This window comes from Propithecus coquereli, unplaced genomic scaffold, assembly GCF_000956105.1.
Source record: "Propithecus coquereli isolate 6110/MARCELLA unplaced genomic scaffold, Pcoq_1.0 Scaffold437, whole genome shotgun sequence".
NCBI lineage: Eukaryota > Metazoa > Chordata > Mammalia > Primates > Indriidae > Propithecus > Propithecus coquereli.
The window spans coordinates 500323-523036 of record NW_012150141.1 but is presented as its reverse complement, the minus strand read 5'-3'; the positions used below and the strand labels follow the sequence as shown (position 1 = coordinate 523036).

General features: G+C 36.9%; 1 protein-coding gene across 1 annotated transcript in view; it reads left to right on the top strand.

The window, feature by feature from the left end:
- Positions 1–22714, top strand: part of ADGRL3 (adhesion G protein-coupled receptor L3) — a gene marked incomplete at its 5' end in the record, with an annotated part of 558279 nt that overhangs the window by 370066 nt on the left and 165499 nt on the right. The window contains 4 exons of the mRNA XM_012653972.1: positions 1836–2138; positions 4238–4341; positions 12873–13058; positions 16005–16043. Coding sequence (XP_012509426.1) covers positions 1836–2138; positions 4238–4341; positions 12873–13058; positions 16005–16043 — 632 coding nt within the window. The remainder of the gene's footprint in view (positions 1–1835; positions 2139–4237; positions 4342–12872; positions 13059–16004; positions 16044–22714) is intronic.

Sequence of the window (22714 nt, the reverse complement as noted above, 5' to 3'; positions counted from 1 at the left end):
AAAGTTAATACTTCATGGTGTTCAATATTTACTTTTCATGTAGTTATTCAATTTTCTTAATTTTATGTAATATTTTTGAAACATTTCATTGATTTCATATGCAAATAATATATATTTATGCTTTATAATTTTAAGCATTGAATCTCACTTAATATTTTGAAATATGTTGTTAAATTTGGTGCCGGAATTATGTTAAATATTTAGTGTCGATAATTTTATTTTATGAATCTTGAGCATTTATTTTGGAAAAATAAATATTGGAATAACCGTTTCACCCTTTTGCTCTGGTATTGTTTTCCTTAGCAAAGGGTTCCAAGGCTGTTGTATTCATCCATTGATGATGGTGAGCTCAACATAAATAGTAGTCACTGCGGAGAGAAAGAAAAAATTACATGGATTTCAAATAGAGGAATGAGATAGAATCAACAAGACGTGGCGATTTGGGGGGATATAGTGTATGTGAAAGAAAAAGGGGAAAAAAAGATACTCTGCCTTTGTGTATGAACTTTGAGTAGATGTAGTCATGAACATTACTGTTCACATACAAAGGGATCGTGAGAGAAAGAGGAGGAAAGCTGAGAAGAGAGAGAGGGAAAACCAAAGAAAGAGCAAGAAGACAATTAGCAAATAGCATCACTTCAGGAAATGCTGCAGTTTCAATGATTAAATGTTCAAAAATTAATATCCCCTCCCCCTACTATCTCTAGCCTGTTTCTTGGAAGCTTTATATACACCAAATAATACTGTGATGAATTTGGGACTTCTACCAGGGTAGCAGAGAGTTGATGATATGTTAAAGGAGATAGACAATAAATGACAAACAGCTCAAGGCTCATCACAGGACTCTGTACAGCTCCTTAAACCTGAGTTATCTTGACTCAGGCTAGAGTCAGTGCCCCTAAAGTTTGTTACCAGTTAGTGAAGTGAAGACTAATTTCTAATCTAACAGCTATGTATGTGGAGGACTGGTATACTCTTGCATCTCCATGATGAGAAAGATGATTCTCTGCAGTGATTATTTCCATAACATCTTTAGAATATTCCTTGCATATGATATAGGTTCAATTACCTGTTAATATCTAGTCAAGGAACCTAACTACTTTTATTTGGAACTTGGAATACATTTTCCCATTTTAAAAATCTTGTTAAAAATAATTTAGGGATATAATTACTTGCAAAATACTTACACTTTACATTAGTAAATGTCCAGTTTGAAAATTTTATTAAGGTTGGTCAGTTCTAAGAACATCAGGGTAGATCACAAAGCTACTCTGATTTGCATTACGGAAACTATACTCAGAATTGCTCTTTGTTTTTCAGCTTGTGAGCACTTTCTATTCCTTCTTTCATCTTTTTTTTTTTTTTTTTTTTTTACCTATCCCCTATTTGCTGCATATTTAGAAATCCGTGTTTATTTAATGTGAAAAGAGTATTTTATATAGCTCTTTTCCTTTCTATACCAAGTCTGATAATTCTAAGGAGAGGGCTTAAAGTTTTAATCCTCTAATTTTCAGAAAGGCTGAGAGCATTAAGAAGCTTACCGAAGAGTTGACGTGTGCTGTAATTTTGTTTTCTGGGATTTGAGTTGAGAAGAACCGTAAAAAAAAAAACCCATGTTTGGCAGTGGTCAAATGGCTTTTGGTACTCAAGTGGCACTCCGATACCTGGGTATTAGCTTATTTTTGCCACGTTTAAAATGAAAATGAGGTCAAGGACTTCCAGCGCTCTAAGGCTCCTTTGAACTGTCAAATAAAAATGGTTTCTAAATGTCAGGACATCTGGAAGTCCTACTGTGAACGGGCAATGTAGGTGTTTTCTTTTGAATTTTATTTCAGAAATCTCTACCACAGGCCCTCTTGGCATGGGAAGCACTGCCACCAGTACCACCCTGCGGACCACAGCTTGGAGCCCGGGAAGGAGTACAACCCCATCAGTGTCGGGAAGAAGGAACCGGAGTACCAGCACCCCATCTCCAGCTGTCGAGGTGCTTGACGACATGACCACGCACCTCCCATCAGCATCGTCCCAGATCCCAGCGCTCGAAGAGAGCTGTGAGGCTGTAGAAGCCCGAGAAATCATGTGGTTTAAGACCCGTCAAGGACAGATAGCAAAGCAGCCATGCCCTGCAGGAACTATTGGTAAGTCTGTCCTAAAGGACTAAGCTGAAAGTATTTTGTTCCTTTGGCTTGATTTTCTAGTGGTCTTTTCTTTTCTTTCTTTCTTTCTTTTTTTTTTTTGTGGGGGGAGGTAGGCAGTACTGCATATTTAATATTTTTCTACTTCACATCGGATCAGATTCTGAACTTGGCTGAATTACAATGTAAAGCCATGCATTTTCCGGAGTTTGAAAATGCAACCTGAAGACCTCCCAGGTGAGAATTTGGTGGACACACATGTGAGATCAGTAGTTTTCACCCATAGTGTAAGGTCTCCGGGTCAAGTTATAGTTAGGCCGTAGATGCTCTGGCTATTCCAGAGAGTTAGCGTTTCTGTGCAGCAGCCAGAGTAATCATTGATTACTGGGAATTAGTTTCATGCTTGTCACCAACTCTCAGATACTGATTACAGAAAATGAGGTCGAGGACTTCTATATTGGAAGATGATCATAGAAACGATCTAAAATTTAACAAAAAAGAAAGTTTGACTATTTGTTTTTTTTCACCAGTCATAGTAGTTGTCCTTTAGAGGTCAAAGGCTCTTAACATTGTCAGAAACCCACTGCAGGAGTCGATCTTACTCACACATCCGCTGTAGAGAGCGATCGTGCATTGTTTTCTCTGAGAGATAGTTAAGAACTAAATATTACTTTTATTTTTTATTTTATTACTGATATGATTCACAACATCCTCAAATGGTAAGCGTATTATTATTTACCATTTGTAGTATGGAAATATTCTGATTTTTCTTATTGTTACAGACGTCGACGTTCATAAACTAGTACTCGACACACACTGAAATTTGTATTACTCCATACAATGTGTAAATAAAAGAAATACACAATAGATGTCACTATACTAACATTCTCAGGGACTTTGTCTTTGGATATTATTGATTTGGTTACTTTAAGGAAGAAGGTTTTTCTCAGAAAAGTTCCAGTATGGATATATCATTCCAAATTCCATGGTATATGAAGCAGTGGGAAGACCAGAAGAAATCTTGATTTTTATAAAGGTGCACGTTTTTTTTCCAGCAAATATTTTGCTGAAATATTCAGAAATCTTCCTTTATAAAAAGGAAGGAGAATATTTATTTCTAAAGTTTTCTGTGATATTGGAATCAGAGAAGAATTAGAGTCCTCCTTCTTTCTTAGCCCTGTCTCTTTAATTCTGGGCCTCAGTTTCTTCATCTGTAAAAGAGAAAGAACAACAGCCGCCCTACTTCAGACGTTTGCTGTGAAGATTAGTGAGACAGTATATTGGAAAGCACTCTGCACTAGAAAATATGTCATTATTATCCTGTGAAAACTGGGAAAGAGATTTAAAGGAAACCTTCCTCCTCTGCAAGGAGGCCCTTGCAGAGTACCGACCCGTCTTATTTTTACCCTTCCCTGTCTGTTCTTTTGTACGTTTGGCCAGGCCCTCATGGGCTATCACTTGAGTTTTTGCGGTAGCTTTCTTACTACGTCGACGTCACTCCCTCAGACCCACCCTCCACACTGCTGCCGGAGTTAGCTTTCCAAAACCCAAATCTACTTCTCTCTCTCTGCTTATTCTCCATTGACTTCCCGGCACCCACAGATGATAGACAGGGAGTTTATGGTTTGGCTTTATCTACCTTTCCAGTTCCATTAAATGCAATCTCCCATCCAGTAGACCCCAGTTCAAAAAACTTGAAGTTTCCCCAAGACAGCACGTTTTTCCTCCACCTGCAATGTCCTTTCCCACCTCGTTTTCCTGAGAAACCCCCACACTGACCCCTTTGAGACTCAGCTGCTACCTCGCCTCGAAACTCAAGTACTAAGCTCCATGGAGGCAGGTACCCCATGGATGTAATTCATGCAATTATTCTCAATGCCTAGTGTAGCAGCCAGCAAGTGCTTTAAAAATAGTGTATGTTTTTGTTTGTTGTACTGTTACTTCTGCAGTGCCAACTCCTCGCCAGGTACTGTATCTGGTGTTTTAATAGACATTATATCAATTTAATGATCTCATTTTTACTTCTGCTCATATTCAAACATAACATGGATATGAAATCATTCTAAGGAAAAGAAACAGACGTATTTCTCTCATGATTATAGGTGTTTCAACTTATCTGTGCCTTGGTCCTGACGGAATTTGGGACCCCCAAGGACCAGATCTCAGCAACTGTTCTTCTCCTTGGGTCAATCACATAACACAGAAGGTAAGAAGTTTGCCAACACTGTATTCTCTGTCGTTGATAGTAACTGCTGCAAACAAAACAGTCAAGACTTCTTAAAAAAATTAATGCAGAAAACTTCTCCCATTTAAATTTAATTTCACATTTAACGACAACCTCTAATACGCCACGAGCTAATTCTAGAATTTTGTTGTTTTCGAAGTGCAAATCCATGAACTTCCTCTACGCCAGGCAGTATTGCTTATAATAATTTTAGTATTAATAAAATTTCTGTGGCATTGTGAGCTACAGATATGAAAGTCCAAGAGGCATTATAAATCAAGCAAGCAAAATCTTCCCCAATGCATGCAGATGGGATCTCCTATGGAAATAGTAATTACCATAGAAAAAGTCTACTTTTGGAATCTTAAGCCATTTGTTAAATGCTCTGTAACCTGATCATTTATCAGTGCTGAAAGTATACACATGTATGACAGAATCTTGCAGACTGAAATTTGCAGGGCTTATTTGGTTGCAATATGTTGAGCATTTTTATTATTAATGCACCGTGGGGCTTTGGATTGATTTCATTACAAACAGAGACCAGATGTGCATTTATACCAAAAAGGGCTACGGGATGAATCCTTATTATAGCAATTTGTGTGGATTTATGCACTCCTAAAATGGAGAGTCCTTCTATGGCACATTAGCTATGCCGAGGAATTTCTGAGCGAGATTTTTCCCAAGAAATATTACAAATGATGGCCTTACTAAAAGCCTGCCTGTGCCATTTGCTCTTTTCTCTATTTGTTTTTAACCAGACTTATCCTCAATAATATACTGTATAATAATCTATAAATATCTACCCAGTAGATCATTTAGCAGATGAGCTGTAACTATCTGTTTACCCTAAATCATGGAAGAATAGTGGTTCTATTGACTCTAGCTACCCTCTTACATATGCATCTCCATACTTGTTGCTATTCATAATGATACTTCTTCAATTTCAGCACTGTTTCTGCCACAGTTTTTATGTCCTTTAATTTTATTACAGTGTAGCTCAGACCCTAGGGCAAATAATTCTTGCTGAATGTGATCAGATTAAGAGATCAGTAGCCGTATCTCCTTACATTAGCGACTATTTAAAAATAGTCCCTACATACTTAGCCTAGGGGTTAATATAAATTCAATAATAATTCTTCTAGAAAATTGAATGTTTTTGTGATAATTCCTGAATACAGTTGGACTATTTTATTGCAGAAATGACTAGGTGACTTTAACTGATATTGATGCTTAATTCTTTTCTTTCCTCTTCAGCCCTGCTAATCTTAGGACAAAAGAGATATTTCCTTTCAAAGACCAGACAGCCGTTGCCCATTTGATTTATGGACAGGATGTTTTTGTTTTATAATAAATACATCCTATTCTTCTAGAGCATTTTTGCTTAATCCTGTGGAGTCTATGAAATTATAATTATATTAAAATTAAAGAATTTAGGCAATTGGAATTTATAGCAATACCTTAGATTGATTACTTATGAATTTATAAAATCTTAAAAAGTATAACAAGAGTTTTTTGAGGACTCTGATCAGCTTATGGAGCCATCCCAAGGTCAGTGGTGGAGCCAGTGTTTTAGCTGGGTCTGTCTTCGTCAAGATGCCATGCTTGGGCCCAGCAGTGGTTAAACTGTGGGTAGAATATGATACCTTCATAGCCCTGTACTCACTCACCTAGACCCTCTCTCTTCACTCTGTCTACCTGTTCATCTGCTTGTATCCCTTACACCTGCAAATATTTATGCTACTCATTGAATATAAATGATAGTCGAACAGGTTCCTTTACCATAAAACTTCAACACTTAAACGTTAACATCGTAAACCTCCAAGAGAGAATCAGTTGCACCGTTACCAGAGTTGTTTGTCCGTATTTTCTCTCCCTTCCCTCAAACCATCTTCCACAGAATTCATCCCTTTCCTCATCTCCTCTCTCAATACCACAGTCCCAACAACACTCAGATGGAACATTTGAGGGGGGTTTCTTTACAGTGGTGTCGAGGCAGCAAAGGCAAACTGTAGGGGCTTGAACAGGAACCCAGAGCTAGTACCAGGGAAGGAGCTATTCCCAGCCCCAGGCCTGTAGGGCACCGGGTCAAAGGAGTGACCAGAAATTGGAAGCACAGTGTCCTTGAGCAGAAAGGTGACCTATAGACAAGGGACACAGCCTGGCCCCAGGTAACTTTCAGGAAGGGATTGAGGGGAATTCGCCCTCCTGCCTCCATTTTCCTGCCCAGCCACACCACTGGCCAAACCCAGGCAGAAACCAGAGAAGAGGGACACTCCTAATGACTTCCATGGAAGTCCACCTCCTAGGGAAGACAGCAGGATGGAGGAGGGTGGAGAGTGGCTTGGAACTAGCAACTGGATGGTACCCAACAAAGTCGTCAGCTTTTCTCTACTCCCTTCTCTCACCCTGCTTCCCTTTCCCTACTCCCTCTCCTTCCACCCTTCCCGTCCTGTCTTTTCCTCTCTTTCTTCCCTCTCCTCCCTTCTCTCTTTCCTTTTTCCCATCTTCTCTCCTCCACTCCCACCTCCTACCTCCCTGTTTCTCTGATTTTTTCTGCCACGTTGAAAAGGTAATATACTACTAATTCATTCCATCCCCCTCCCCACCCAGGTAAAGTTCTGTGAATTTCAAACTTTTAAAACAAAGGAACACTTTTTACCCCCAATGAAAGCATAGCTGAAAAAAAACAAAGAACATGCAAAGAAAAGGGCTTATAGACAACAGAAGTTTTATTTCCGACAGTTCTAGAGGCTGGGACGTTCAAGATCAAGAAGCCAGTAGATTTGGTGTCTGGTAAGGGCCCACTTTCTGGTTCAAAGCAGCGACTTGTCACTGCATCCTCACACAGTGGAAGGGGTAGCTCTCTGGAGCCTCTTTTATAAGGGCACTAATCTCTTTCATTAGGGATCTGCCCTCATGACTTAATGCCTCCCAAAAGCCCTACCTCTTAATACTATCACACTGGGGATGAGGTTTCAACGTATGAATTTTGGGGGGATACAAGCATTCAGGCCACAGCAACCTCCTTCCTGTCTTTACAGTGCCTCTGGGGAATTCCTGGGGACTTGAAAGGAAAGAGCCCTCCCCCCTTGCAAGCAATCAGGCCAGGAGGGAGAAAACAGATCAAGAATCTTGGTGGTTGGGACTTACAGGTGAATTTGGGCCACTTATTTATGGTGAAGTTAAAGATTGAATTCTGTGCAACAAAAGAAAGCAGATTACTTTTCTACTTTGAAAGTTAGAATATCATGAAGGAATCTGTTGCAAACAAACTAGCCCAAATACTTTCACAATAATGAGATTTAATAAAAAGTATACTTTGTACAGAAAAGGAAGAGCATATGTTGTATGGCAAGAGACCTTTACCCCAACAATGAGCAGAGAGAGACAGAGAGAGAGAGAGAGAGAGAGAGGGAGAGGAAAAGAAAAGTCAGTAGGTAGGTGAGTAGAAGGCCTGATGGATGTAGGTGGATGCATGGATGGATAGATGGATGGATAGATGGATGGATAGATGGATGGATAGATGGATGGATGGATGGATGGAAAAGTAGGTAGAAAAATAAATGGGTAGACAGATAGGAAGATAGATATCTCTTCAAATTAATGTTTAAAAACTGTTTTCAGTTTTTTTTGAAAGCCAACAATTAGCTCAGAGCCACGCCTCCTGAAGCATATGAATATATCCTGTTATTTTCATCTTTCTTAATGAATGCTGTAAAATCACAGTCTCTGCCCTCAGCTTGATCTCTCTAGCTTGCACTCAGTTTTTCAAATAGGAGTTTATATTTTCTACTTTGCATACTTTTAAAGAATTCATTGCAGTTTATAATCTCACCAGTCTTCTTTTTTTTATGTGAAATTGGGTGGCATTACAGTTCTGAATAGCTTCCTTATTATTTACATGCAAAGTGAGGTCAGCTGCCTGCTTCATTGCCTGGTCCAACTATTATGTGAAAAAGAATTGCCTGAGTCGTCACTGAGAATAGTCTCTTTGTGTTTCTGACTAACGGAAGTGCCTTTTCTTTTGTTTGTACACAAGCTACTGACAGATTTTGAGATAATGTGAGGTTATTCCTACATTTTCTAAAGAAGGAGAATGTGCAGATCTAGAAATGATGTTGCTGTTTTACAATTTAAAATAAGCCAGTTATTTGCCCTGAAAGACTAGATTGAATCCTGTCTCTTATATCTTAATTTCCCCAGTTTAGAACTAGCATGAAATGAAAGCAAATTGCTTCTTAATTTTGTCAGAGATTGATGGGGTTTCTAAGACTTCAGACTTGTTTAACCGACGTCTAATTGTAAGAAAGAAGCATGTTGTAGCTTATCTGTCCACTTGACCCAGATTTACAGTAAAATAGGTAAATCTTTCAAAGAAATGGTACCTATGTACTTACACATTATGAATAATTACTTCATCAGTTGCTTTGGCCTCTGATTAATGATTGATAGAATGACATCTCAAAGCTGATTTTAAAGGAAATTGTTTTTACTTGCGTCAAAATTTAAGATGTAAATAGTATCTGTCCCTGTCATAATTATTATTCTTAACCAAAGCTGCAGGGTTTTCCCTCCTCTATTCAACTGCTAGGTATAATCCCACCACATCAATATAGGCGTTAATTTACTAATCCTCATAAAACTCATAAAATTTCTCAGTGTGTATGTGCTTATTTCTGAGAAATAATTTTAGTAGACTTTAGTAAAAGAAATGTTAGGGAGAGGCATTTTCATGAGATCTATGAGCTAGGATATGTAGAATAACCTCATTTCCACCCTGCCTCTGAGCACAGGAAACTTGAGGAAGATTCAAGATCTTGTATATTTTACTGCAAATAAGATCATTGTGATGCACAGTAACTGGAGTGAGAGAAATAAATAGGGTGGTCAGAAGGAGCATCACCTCAGATGCCAAGGGAGGGATGGGGTCAGTGATGGCCAGTCAGATAATGTGGCCATTGAACCCAATTGAGGTTACAGCGGCCACGGGGAGGACCCAGTTAATGGCGCCACCATTACGTTGAGTTATGTGGACAGGAAACCCAGGGGTGGCTCTTGGTGCCTCCCTCTCCTTCTTCTTGCACACCCAGTGAGACACTAGGCCTGCAGGAGTGCCTGGAAATCCCTCTCAGGTCAGGCCCCTGCTGTTTACACTCTGACTGCACCAATCTGTAGCACCTTCTACTCACTCAGGTTTTCTTTCATTCACTCCTGAGTCTTGCAATCCGTTCTCCTGAGTTTGGTTTCAAATACAAACCTGGTTAGGCCCCTCCTACTTAAACTCTTTAGTACTTTCCCGTGGTTCTTAACGTAGTTCCCAAAATCTTCATCGTGACTTCCAAAAGACAACTACTTAGTCTGTTCCTCGCTCACCTCTCCGCCTGCCTAAACTCCGGATGCGGTGCCCTCTGCACAGGTTCCCTAAGATTCGATGCTTCTCCCTCCTAAACGCTGTTCTCTTTGTCTGGAAGCCCCCACCCATATCCCAACCTAATCCCTTCTTTTTCCATTCTGTCTCAAACCAAACAGTCTTCCTCAGAGAAGCATTTCCTAAATTGCTTCCTAACTTCATACACCAGGTTAAGATGTCTTTCAACTATTCCACCACATTAGGGTTCTATATTGCTCTCAACAAAATCAACATTAAATAATTGTCCAGTTAACTTTTTAATGGCTCCTTCCATTGCTGCTACGTAAACTCCTTGTTGCAAGAAACCATTTTATTCCCCAGATGTTACCAAAGTGCTATAGAAATTCAAATGTTGCTCAAAGAACAAATGAGCATATAGGCTGAATGAACAATTGTTGAAATAATAGATGGATAGATAAATAGAGATAGATATATCCACCCTATTTTTGAAAAACTAGATATGTGTGTTTAATACATACCCACAAACATATATGATTCATGCTATGTAGGTATCAATGTTGGAACCTTAAAGCAGAAAGAGATGTGTTTTTCCTCTTTGTTGTACCTGTAATACTCTCTCTTCTAGAACCATGGTTATTCTAGACTTCACTTTTTTTATATCATATTCGTGGCTCAAAGAGCCATTTCTCCTCAGTAGCACCCACCAGAACTCCATCTTACCTGGTCACACTCAACTTTATCTTTTAAGACGTCACTTGGTTGTTACCTCTTCTTGCTCTCCCTCCCCCTTTCCAGGTGTTTATTGCCCCTGTATTATATTCCCATAATACTTCATACACATTTATATTATTACAATTGCATTGTTGAATTCATATTATCTGCCTGTATGTACCCTACCCCAAACCCAACTGATAGAATGTAGCTTCACGAGGGCAAGAGCTATGTAAGATTCAACTTTATTTCCTCAAGAAAAAATAAGTGTTGAAATAATTATTGAAAGAATGAAAAATTGTTGCTGTGATTTATTCATTTTTAAGGTGAAGAGAGGGCCTGTAGTCCCAGCGACTCAGGAGCCTGAGGCAGGAGGCTGGCTTGAGGTCAGGAGGTGGTATCTGCAGTAGGCTATGATTGCACCTGTGAATAGCCACTGCATTCTAGCCTGGGCAACATAGCAAGATCCCATCTCTAAAAATAATTATAAAAAATTAAAAAGTAAAAATTTTTGAGAAAGATGAAGTAAGGGTCAGAAAGAATAATTAGTTACAGCAATTTTCTTTTACATTACATACATACTTTTTATATTTTTATTATAAACATTTTTATAATTTATTTGTACTTCAGTTTTTTTTTTTCTTACAACTTTTTTTGTTGTTGAACATTAAGTTTCAGAGTTCCTTTGGAGGATTAAATAAGTTTATTCTTCATTAGAAAACTATGAAGTTTGAAGTTTGAACTATGAAGAAAGCAATTATGAACTATTTTCAATGCTAAAATATAATTACTATTTTTAAGAGAATACACTAGTGATTTTCATATTTGACTCACTGATTTATAAAACTGCACTGTCTGTTATTGACGCATATATAGGCAGCTGAATTTCTCATCATTATCTTTTATGTTGAGAAAAGTTACATTTTGATTCATCGGTAATCTACATTCTCAACTTTTTCATTACTATACATAAAGAAAAGGTTTAAATCTTTATGTAAGGGAATGACATAGGCCTTCTTTTCCACCTTATCATTTCCCACTCTAACATTATAATAATATCGAAGACTTGCATAACTACACAGAAATAAAAAAAATGAATTACAATATGAAAATTACAGGGCTATTATTTCTTTTTTCTCTGCTTCATAACTATTTTGATTGGGATGCTAAGTTCTGATTGGCAGATTAGTAGGGCATTCCCTCCTCCCCTGGGTGTGGCAATTGCTCAGGCCCCCGCATTTGTCCCCAGGAGGACCAGAGGTCCCTCACTGTCTACCTAACACAATTGTTCTACTTTATTTGTTTCTTCAACATTCATTCCTGCCACAAACATTGAGCACCTTTCAGTAGATGGCAATAACCTACCTATTTGACTGAGAATGTTAGTTGTGTCCTTATAGCTTTCTGATACCCATTACAGAGACAGAAAGAGAAGATCTTTCTGTTTGTGATCCATGTTCTATGTTAACTGCCTTTAAAAAAGAAAAGAAAACTATGTCTTAAATAATGACACTGTTATATATTTAAATAGTAATATGACAGATTAAAGTTTGGATAGATACATATCAAACCCTTAGCAATATCTGAAAAGTAGGAATATACAGAGGTGAAAGAAGAGACATTCATTATTTTTACATTGCACTCTTCTATTTACTTTTTCTTGTTTCGCATGACTTTCTTACAAATTAATATATATTCCTATCTTATTACCCAGGGATATCAGATTCGCTCAAGTGATCATTGCGTGTTAGTCTTTATCTCTTTTAACATCTTTGGAGTGTTGAAAACTTCATGTATTCTTGTAGCATATACTTCAAAAATCAACATGTAGTTTCAGAAAAGAAAAACACTAGAAACTAAGCAACAGTTTACTATCCAATGTATTGGGAGCAGACTTTCTTATTACATGGTTAGTAGGCAGATGAAAATCACTTTGTAAAGCAGGGAATTTATTAGGGGTAGAATCCTCAAAGAGCTTTGCAGCTGATAAATATTCATTGTGAAGTGCTAAACTAGACACAAAGGAAAATTTGTACCTGCCTCCAAGAACTTAGAATATGGTCGGGGATTCACCACACACGCTCATCAAACTCCAATTTAGAATCTCACAGAGAAAATATTAATAATATGGCAAACTCGAGACTGAACCACCCAAACAGATAATTAAGGTGAGAATAATTTTTAGAAGTAAGATTCGTCTTAGGAGGAGCTTCCTGAAAGCATGAATTTAAACTCAGGTTTTGAAGAAAAAGATGAATGAACAGGAAAAATGGGGGAACATATTCCAGGTGAAGATGGAGTTTAATTTTAAACTATTTCTTGCCTTAATGATTAAAACTTGACATGCAAAAACAATTGTTATTAATAAAAGAGACCAATGAAAGTATTTATGTAAGATCTCTTTCCTTTGTATTCCGTTTCAAAATTGTAGTTGAAATCTGGAGAGACGGCTGCCAACATTGCTAGAGAGCTGGCCGAACAGACAAGAAATCATTTGAATGCCGGGGACATCACCTACTCTGTCCGGGCCATGGATCAGCTGGTCGGCCTCCTCGATGTCCAGCTGCGAAACCTGACCCCAGGTGGAAAAGACAGCGCCGCCCGCAGTCTGAACAAGGTAAGCACCTCAGTGACACGTATCTTTCAAGTTGTAAAATCTGTAAGACTTCCCTGCTCAATTTCCTTCCTTCTCTAGAATTCAGTCATTCTAAAGAGAATCATTAGTTATATTCAATTCACTTCAGTATTTCATTATATTAATTGAACTGTTTGGTTCTTAATCTAAAGAAACAATAAATGATAATCTCTCCATGTTTATTTCGAATTTACAATTCTGTTTTCCGTAGTAGTTCCTCTGTTTTGTATGCTAAATTCTGACAAGGTTAATGTGGATAAATGCAGTTTATTCTGTTTCTTTTTTTTTTTCTTTCAAATCTTTATATTAAAATAACTGACAATAAAAAAAATATATAATCAATAGGCAGAAATTTTAAAAATAGCAAGAAGGTATTAATAATCCATTATAGATGTTTTTAAAATGAGATAATTTAACTTAATAATACTTTTTAAAAACTCATGAGGCAAACAATTAAGTTTTAATTTTTACTTCCTTTAGATGTTGAAATCACTCAGATTTTACATCACTACCACTAAAATTTCAAAAGGTTGAACGTATTTCTGCAAATTTGAATTGTGAATAAAGAAAATAATTCATTTTCTTTTAAATTTCAAGGAAAATACATTTTATGAATTTTTATTTATATTTCTATAAATAAAATGAGCATTTATATAAACATGTAAAATACATTTTACATCTGCATAAGGAATATCTTTTTTTACGTAACAAAATATTACCTGCTTAGTTAATCCCATGGTAGAAACATGTTAGCATTGCCACCATCAAATGACATGTGTTCCTTGAATGGCCTTAGTGTAGTAGATTGAATAATTCAATGATTGAAATCGGATTTTAGGGCCTTGAATATCATGATAGTCTTACTAGTTAAAAAAAACAAGAATTCAACAGCGACAGACTAATGTTTCTCTATGGAATTCACTAAAAGAACATTCCCTTTTCGAATTAAAAAATGACTTTGCAGAGTGGCCTTTTAATATGTTTAGTTTTTCTGTGTCTTCCTGGGTAAGAATTTCACTCATCAAAATGAAAGAAATTTTTAAAATAATGATTGTTCAACATAGAAAAAAATCAGATATTTTGTCTGGCACATACAGTTTTTTCTGTAATTTCATCTTCCGAAAACAGGTACAGTTTTATCTATTAGACAGAAATCATTAAAGTTTTTTTTCATGCTGAGCATAAAGGAGTTATTTTTGTCACTTATGGCCCTGATAGAATCACCACCAATCCCCTGATAGAATATAATCCGCAGCTGCCTATATAATCTAGGCATGCTGTGATTTCAATGTGTTATTCCCCAGGCTGACTGGATGCTATTAATAAACATTGCTGCCAGCTATCTTTATCATAATGTGCTGAAGGTAGTAATTTCTATTAATGTTACATATCCATATCATGACTTGTTATAGCAATACTTTGTATCTCTATTTAAAAATGGTGTTGATGTCTGACAGTATCAGGTAAAGCTGGCAATTAATGTCACATTCTAACTGGCTACAGCTAATCAGCTTGCCTACTCTGAATATCAAATAACTACATAATGGGCAAATTTCCATTTGTGAAGCTTTTTAATGCTCTCTTCTGTTTCCCATTTGGCTCTTTTCAATTGTTTATATAATGTGGTTTGTCATATGTTAATTTGCATGATGGGGTAAGGAGATGGGAGGGCAAAGGTTATTCACATGCTTGCTGGCTTGCTCTCATTTCCTGGGGTCCCCACTTTCCCTGAAGCAGTTAGAACCCATCAGATCTGCAAAGTCAACTCAGTACAAATCAATTGCGCCCCACATTGAAATTCTGCAGGGTTTAGAGTCCTGCAAACCAGGATTCGAGTCAGTGATCCAAATGACAGCCCTGGCAATTTACTCGCGCTCATTCTTCACTTCATTCTTTAGAGAAGTAACTGCCCTGTGCTCATTGAAGAATGCATGAATTAGAGTTGCGAGAGTATTAGCCACACAGAACGCATCAGAGTAACTGCTTCTTAAAACTGGGTAATTTTCTCCTTCAACAATCAAGGCTACTGAAGGAAAAAAGAAAAAAAAGAACAATAGGGAAGAGGAGAAAAACCCACGATCTAATTTATAAAATTTTGGCCCATCTATTTAAACAGGGTAAATAAGCTGTTATTAATTATTCATTTTACAACCAGGAAAAAACGTTTAGGACTGCATAGGAGTTGCTGTTAACCTTTTGCCCCTCAAAACATCACTGTGTGCAAACAAACAAAAATAGGCTTCTTATCCCACCAAAGTTTCTAAAATGTATAATTTGTTTTTTGGTTGAAACTGTCAAAAGAAATTCTTCAAGAAATAAAAGCAGTGATAAATCAGGAGATTAATCACATTCTTTTAATCAGAAGTTATTTTTCTTTTGGTATTTGTCCCTTAGAATCAAATAGTCATAATGAATGGGCATGTCTATTTTCCTGAGAAACAGAAATTTTTGTATGTATGAACATATGTTTTGTGGTCCACATGAACCATCTATGTTATCCGTAAACCACAAACAATATATCTTCAAGAAATGGGTTCCAAACTTTTGACATAATTTCCTTAACTTCGTATGTCTTCATTCCTTGCCTATGAATTAACAACTAACCTGGTACGAAATGGATTGTTTAAAATGGATGAAGTACATTGATTTTGACTAATTTCTACTAAATGTATTCGAAGTTTTCTTGCCATCATTAACAGCCTTATACCATTCAGTTTTCACTTTGCTTGTTCCGAAAGGGTGCTGGCTACTATTTTCCAAGCCACTGCTTACATTTTGCTGCTGCTTAGCTTTCATTTTCTCCTAGAAAGTAGTAAACGACAAAATAAGGTGTTTTGTGTAGATGTGTTCTTTTATTTTTCTTGTTTTCTTCTGTCACTAACTTGTTTTTTCTATTCTGTGTTTAATCTGCTGTCTTAATGGATTCAGCTTCAGAAAAGAGAGCGCTCTTGCAGAGCCTATGTCCAGGTACTTTCCGCGTTTTTATCAATGTGTTAAGTCGTTGAATGTCTCTGTTGTAATGGCATGTATGGACATCGGATAGAAAAATGATAATGTACCCTATTGACCTAAAGGGATTTCAGGGAGGGCGTGAAGGGTGGGTATGGAAAGACATGAAAAGAATATATGCTAAACAGAAATTTGGCAGTGCTAATGCTCTGTCAAACATGAGAAACACAGACTAAGAAGGAGGTGCAGCTTCAGGTGTGAACATTTTGATCATCACTAAAGAGGTGAGTTGGGTGTAATATATTAAATCCCTAGTTTCTTCATAGAGGTGGGTATGAAAACATTTTATTTGTACATTGGGTCAGCCAGTATTTGAGTAGAAGTCATTTGGAAATGAAACTCAATCAATGTCTTATAAGACAACAAATAATCCAGGGTACATGGAATGTCATTCTTCTTTTCCAAAATGGAACTGTTTATTGGCTCAAGGCATATTTGTGACTTATCTAAGTCTCTCACTTATTGCAAAAATTTTAATCCCAATGTGAATATAATTTTTATCCAGCTAACATGTTCTAATTTGTTTCTAAGCAATAAACCATTCCTGTGAATTTTATATTAAAGAGAGCAATCTCAGAAGTATGCTCCCTGGTTTATTTTTACAAAAAGGGAGAGAAGGAAGAAAGGATGGAAAGAAGGGAGGGAGGAAAAAAATATGAAACTGTGTGACTGTAAACTTTATCCTCTACGTATATATATCACAGCATTCTTAAAGAGCAAGCCCATCTACATTTATAAAAAGATGCCCTCAAGAATTAAGTTAATGTTTATGAGATTGGCAGACCAAAAACTAAACCTTATCAGTTAATTCACAGTTGAACATAATATTGGGCATTGACTTTTTTTAACCAAAACTCTTAAGAGGTAAGGTTAATGGAAATGCTAAATATTGATTTGTTCATTTATACTTTTTCAATGATCTGAATATTCACACCAACTATCCTTCTCGGTAGTATAGAACTAGGCCTTGGATTTATAATTAGGAAATAACTTAGCATAAAATCATAGCAAAAGGAACTAGATGGCCTTAGGGGAAAGATGGTCAAATTATGAAAAGTGCAATACAGTAAACGTTTTAATGAATGGAGATATCTCTGTGTGCTAGCTATAGCCATTTGCTTAATTCTGGCTGACAAGTTATTTTTCTTTCAGTTGTCCGAATTTTAAACGCCATACATAAATTCTTTTATTTCCTCAGCAAATACTAGTGAGCAAAACAAGTACAGTACAGTCTCTGCCCTAGGATTTTACCATCTAGTAGAAAATATTGATTAATAAATGTTAGTATATTAGCATGTCAGATGAATTAAAATAATGTTGAGTAGATTCGCCTTTCTTTAGTTATACTCTCATTCTGGGAATGTGTTCTGATCATTTTGATTGGATTTGGTGTTTTCCACGTCTCCTCAGCTATATGAAAACACATTGCAAGTGGTCTCTGTAAGACAGTTAAATTTGTAAATGGCCAAACTTCTCTAGCAGATGTTGATTCTATCGGGTAGGAAAGATTTATTTTCCACACCTATTGCTAGGTTCATGGCTGAGGCCCCTATAACAAAAGACAGATTAACAAGAGAGAAACATACGAGTTTATTTAACATGAGTTTTATATAACATGGGAGCTTTTGGAAATGAAAACCCAAAGATAGGGAAACCTGTGTATTTGTATGCTTAGGTTTGATGATGAGTGGACAATCATGGGGTAGTTTGATTGGACAAGAAGGGGATGATATAATGGTAAATAAATTGGAGAGAAGTTAGCAAGGCTGTTTGTTCAAATTTTCTTGGCATTTCTGTGTCTTTGGCTCCTTTCCTCTTGGTATAGAGAGGACACCTCTCCAAGGAGGATATTATGACCTTCTTCAGGGGAATGTTAGAAAATTCTTGCTCAGTTTTGTGACCTGCTTCAGGGCAGAAGGACTCAGGGACAGTGGGGAGGGGAGTAACCTAACTAAACTACTTCTGCTGTTTTCTCAAATACCAAAATACCATATTTTGGAGTAACATGTCCTGAACCTAACAGATTCTTGCTTGCTTTTACTCTCAGAATTCCTTTGCAGAATCAGCAATTATTAGCTTATTAAATATGAAATGTCTAATTTCCATAAATAAATAAGTTTGACAGTTGGTATCTCTGACGTTTCATTTTGACACTTCTCATTTTATTTTTATTGTGAAGGTACATCCTCAGTCTTTCAGTTGCACATTTTGGCTTGTGATTATCTTTCAAACTTTTTTTTAGAGCAATTTTTGTGAAACCATGGATAAGTCAAGAATTCGTGTTGTTTTTGAATATGAGTTCCATTGTGGAACCAATGCAGTGCAGACAGTTTGAAATATCAACAAAGTGTTTGGGAAGGATGCAGCTAATGAATGCACAGTACATCGATGGTTTGAGAAGTTCCATTCTGGTGATTTTAATCTGAGACAGAGGTGGATAATGATGAGCTGAAAGCTGTAGTGGAAGCTTTCAGCTCCACTACCCATCTCAACTTACGCGTGAATTAGCAGCAAGGTTTGACGTTACTATCCCAACAATATTGGACTATTTGAAACAAACGGGCAAGGTTAAGAAGCTAGAAGTATGAATATTGCATGAATTAAAGGAGCATCAGAAGAGAAATTGTCTCGAAGCTTTCCTTTCTTTGCTATCATGACATAAAGGCGAAACATTCCTATACTATATTGTTACTTGTGATGAAAAATGGATTCTTTTTGACGATCGCAAGCTTTCAACATAATGGTGGGATAAAGATGAAGTGCTGAAACACAGTGCAAAACCAAATATTCATCTGAAAAAGCTAATGGTGTCTGTCTGGTGATCCAGTGCTGGTATTATCCAGTACAGCCCCATGAAACCTAGTCAATCGATTACAGTGGATGTCTACTGCAAGCAATCAGGTAAAATGATGAGGATGCTTGTAATTAAGCAGCTGAGATTGGTCAATAGAGACAGGCCAGTCCTCTTGCAAGACCACATGTTGCAAAAAACAATGCTGCTCAAACTACAGAAGCTGGACTTGGAAACTCTCTGTCATCCACCATATTCACCAGACCTTGCTCCCACTGACTACCACTTCTTCCAGACTGCAGACCACTTCTTACAAGGAAAAACATTCAGTTCTCAATAAGCTGTGGAAAACACCTTTTGTTATTTCATTGCCACTTGCTCTCCAGGCTTCTTCGCTGCTGGCACAAGCAAGCTACCATTAAGTTGGCAAAACAGTGTCATTAGTTTAGGCAAATACTTTGATTACTTGTACTGCTTCTTGTCTGAGATATAATAAACTAAACTTTTGATTCAAAACCAGACATTTCATATTTAATGACCTAATTTTTTAAAAAAAAAGAAGAATGAAAAAGTTGTTTTTGTTGTACATTTCGTTCTGAATTTGAAGCCATTAGGATAAGGATAATAAGGACATTTTGGGAGACAGTATTTTAAAAGGAAAAAATTGAACATTGAACAGCGATTAGGAAGATAAGCTTTTAGTTTGCATTTTACTGTATAAAATAATGAATCTTTGTGCATAAGAAACTTCAGGTTTATTTTTATAAGGTTTTGGGAAAGAAATTTCTTTGGAAGGTATATATAACTATATAGGTATATATATGTGTATATAGGTATAGGTATATACGGGTTAGGTATACATATACTCTATGTGCAATAGATAGAGAAATTAAAGTATTTTTTAGCATTGGAAGCTGAAGATCATTTTTGAGCTGAGCAATATTAGGATTGTTTTTGATCACAATCTATGTTATCCTTTTAATGGTGCCTTTGGGATAATTAGCCTTTCGGTATTTAAACCTATGAAATGCATGGTCATTCGAACATGAATCTCTGATGGAAAATTAATAGCACAGTTTATTCAGTGGCTGATTTCCTGGTGTTATAATTGACTAACTGTGAATAAATGTTTCAGCTATTGACTAAACATCTGATAAGACCAAATACAAACAGAATATTGGTGGAGCAGAAATGCTTTGCTCGCCAATACACAGTACTACTTCTGTTTGTCTTAATGTAGATCATTATTCCATGAAATTCCAGAGTGAATAATACTTTATTCTTTGTCTATTTGAATTTTAAAGACTTGTTTTATGTACCCGATTGTTTCTATGCTCGAAGCACATTCACAGATATCTATGAAATAGGTGTGAAATACACTTGAAGTGCTTTATGCATTAAATTTGAAATAAAATGATTATTTAGTCATCATGAGTTTCTTTAAAAATAATGGATTTTACATAGGCTCAAGCAATGATTATTCTAGGGTTGATTTTCACCCTTTAAATCCATTTAGCTTTCAATTATTTAGAGGTTCAGTGTCTATTTTATAAATTACCTAGATCCATCTTTTATATCCTCCTGTTTCCAACCTTTTATTTATTTCACACACAAATAAAAGCACAGTGGAATTTAAACTGTCAGCTGTCAACTATGGTAACTAATCTGTAGATCAACAATTAAAAGGAGATTGGTATGATTTTTTAAATATGTGAATCTTCCTAAAAGTACTTATACTTGCATCCCAGGAGTTTTAACTACTAATAGAACAGCCACATTGAGTCCAGTATATTTTATTTTTCTTTATTTAGCTGTAATTTTAGATTACACTGCAATCCTTGTTGACTATCAAAAGATAGAAATTGATATGTATAATAGTAAAACATATAATTTCCATTTCATAGGCATAACGTTGTGGGGAAACTTCCCCTTTGCCCAGGAAGGTTTACTGAAAGATCAACTCACAATAAGGCAGATTAATAAGAGAAAGAGATTTATTTATCATGTGCGAGGGGAGAATCACAGAGTGATTACCCAATTTCCCAATGGGATCTAGAAGTTTATATACCCTCATTTTAGAGGAGAGGGGGAATTGAGGAATATAGATAATTCTGTTGAGTGGCAATAAATGGTTGCTAGGGAGGATGAGTAGATACTTGGGAGAATGAATGGGTGGGGGAAAACAGGATGACTTATAAATGATTCTCTTTGCAAATTAAATTAACCTAAGAGACAGGTATTATCTTTAAAATGAGTTGTGTTCTTGATCTTCTTTCCTGCAATATATTGAGATAACAGGGAGGGGAAGGAAAGGCAATTGTTCTTTTTGATGGGTCTGTCTGGTTTTATTCGGATGGAAGAAAGCCCCTTCCAAGGCCTGGTGATCTCTAGGGCCTTCAATTCAAAATACTCTTCATAGCAAGGAGTCATGTTTTGGAGTGAAATTTCCTGAGCTCCTTCAATACTTTCATTTAAGAGGAGAGTTTTAAGTTTTATGCCAGAGAACACAAGTACGGTTTGTCTCAAGCATGCATATTAAATAGCTGCTATTATATAACATTACCAGAAGGGACCTTAGAGATGAAGGTGAATTAGTTGAGACCTGGAAGAGATGAAATTGCTACTGAAAGCTTGGCACTTGTCCCTGAGGCCACATCAGAAGAACGAGGACAAGTGGTTTGAGGAGAAGGCAAGGGAGGTTTATTAATTTGCCAACAAATGAGGAGGATGGGAATCTCATCTTAAAATGCCATCGTCCTAATGATAAGCAGAAATACAGAGATTTTAAAGGGGGTATGGGGTTCAGCTTCAGAGTATTGCTGTTTAACTGTAGTTGATGGTTCTGATGGACCCCATCTCCGGCAAAGACAATCTTGTGACCTAGGCCTGGACGGTTCGACTGAGCAATCTCCTATGGTACAAAAAACAAAGAACACTCCCCTGCCCTTCTGACCACTGGCCTCGGGCAGGGATGCAGGTTTTAATTCCCCAAAAGGGGGCGGGAGATGGTGGTAAAGAGACACCTCGTAAAACATTTTACCCTTTATCAGGCCATTCCCTCTGTTACAAATTGACTGGCTTAAGGTCCCACATCCAGCACTGATGGCACTGTTGCTGCTCTCCTGACAGGTGTCCTGTGCTGCTTCAACATGATGACGAAGAATAACAATAATTTTTTAGTAAGAATCAATATGTATATTAGCCATTATATATGTGCCCATCATTGTGCAGAGCAATGGCATATACATTCTTATATAATATTCATAATGAAGGGACTCAGGAAATTTCACCCCAAAATATGACTCCTTGGTATTTTGAATGAAGGCTCTTAGAGATGAAAAAACACTGGAAGGGGCTTTCCCCTCTGTCTACATAAACTGGACTGACCCAATCAAAAGATCAAAGGGGCAATTGACTTTCCTTCCTCTTCCTTTTATCTCAATATATTGCAGGAAAGAAGATCAAGAATGCAACCAGGCCCAAATTATTTTAAACCCAATACTCATCTCTCAGGATAATTTACAAGTCAATCTGTTTCCCCAATCCATTTGTCCTCCCTAGCACCATTTGTCACCCCTAAAGAGAATTACCTACACTCCTTATCTCCCCTGCCCCTCCAAAAGGACAGGTATAAAAATATCTGAACCTCACTGGGATATTGAGTGATCACTCTGTGATTCTCCCCATGCCCATGGTAAATAAACCTTTTTCTTATTAATCTGCCTTAATTGTGAGTTAATCTTTCAGCGAACTTTTGGGGAAAAGGGGAGGTTTCCCCTTACCCTACCATAAGCACCCTATGATATAATTATTGCAATTCTTAACTCACAGATGAGAA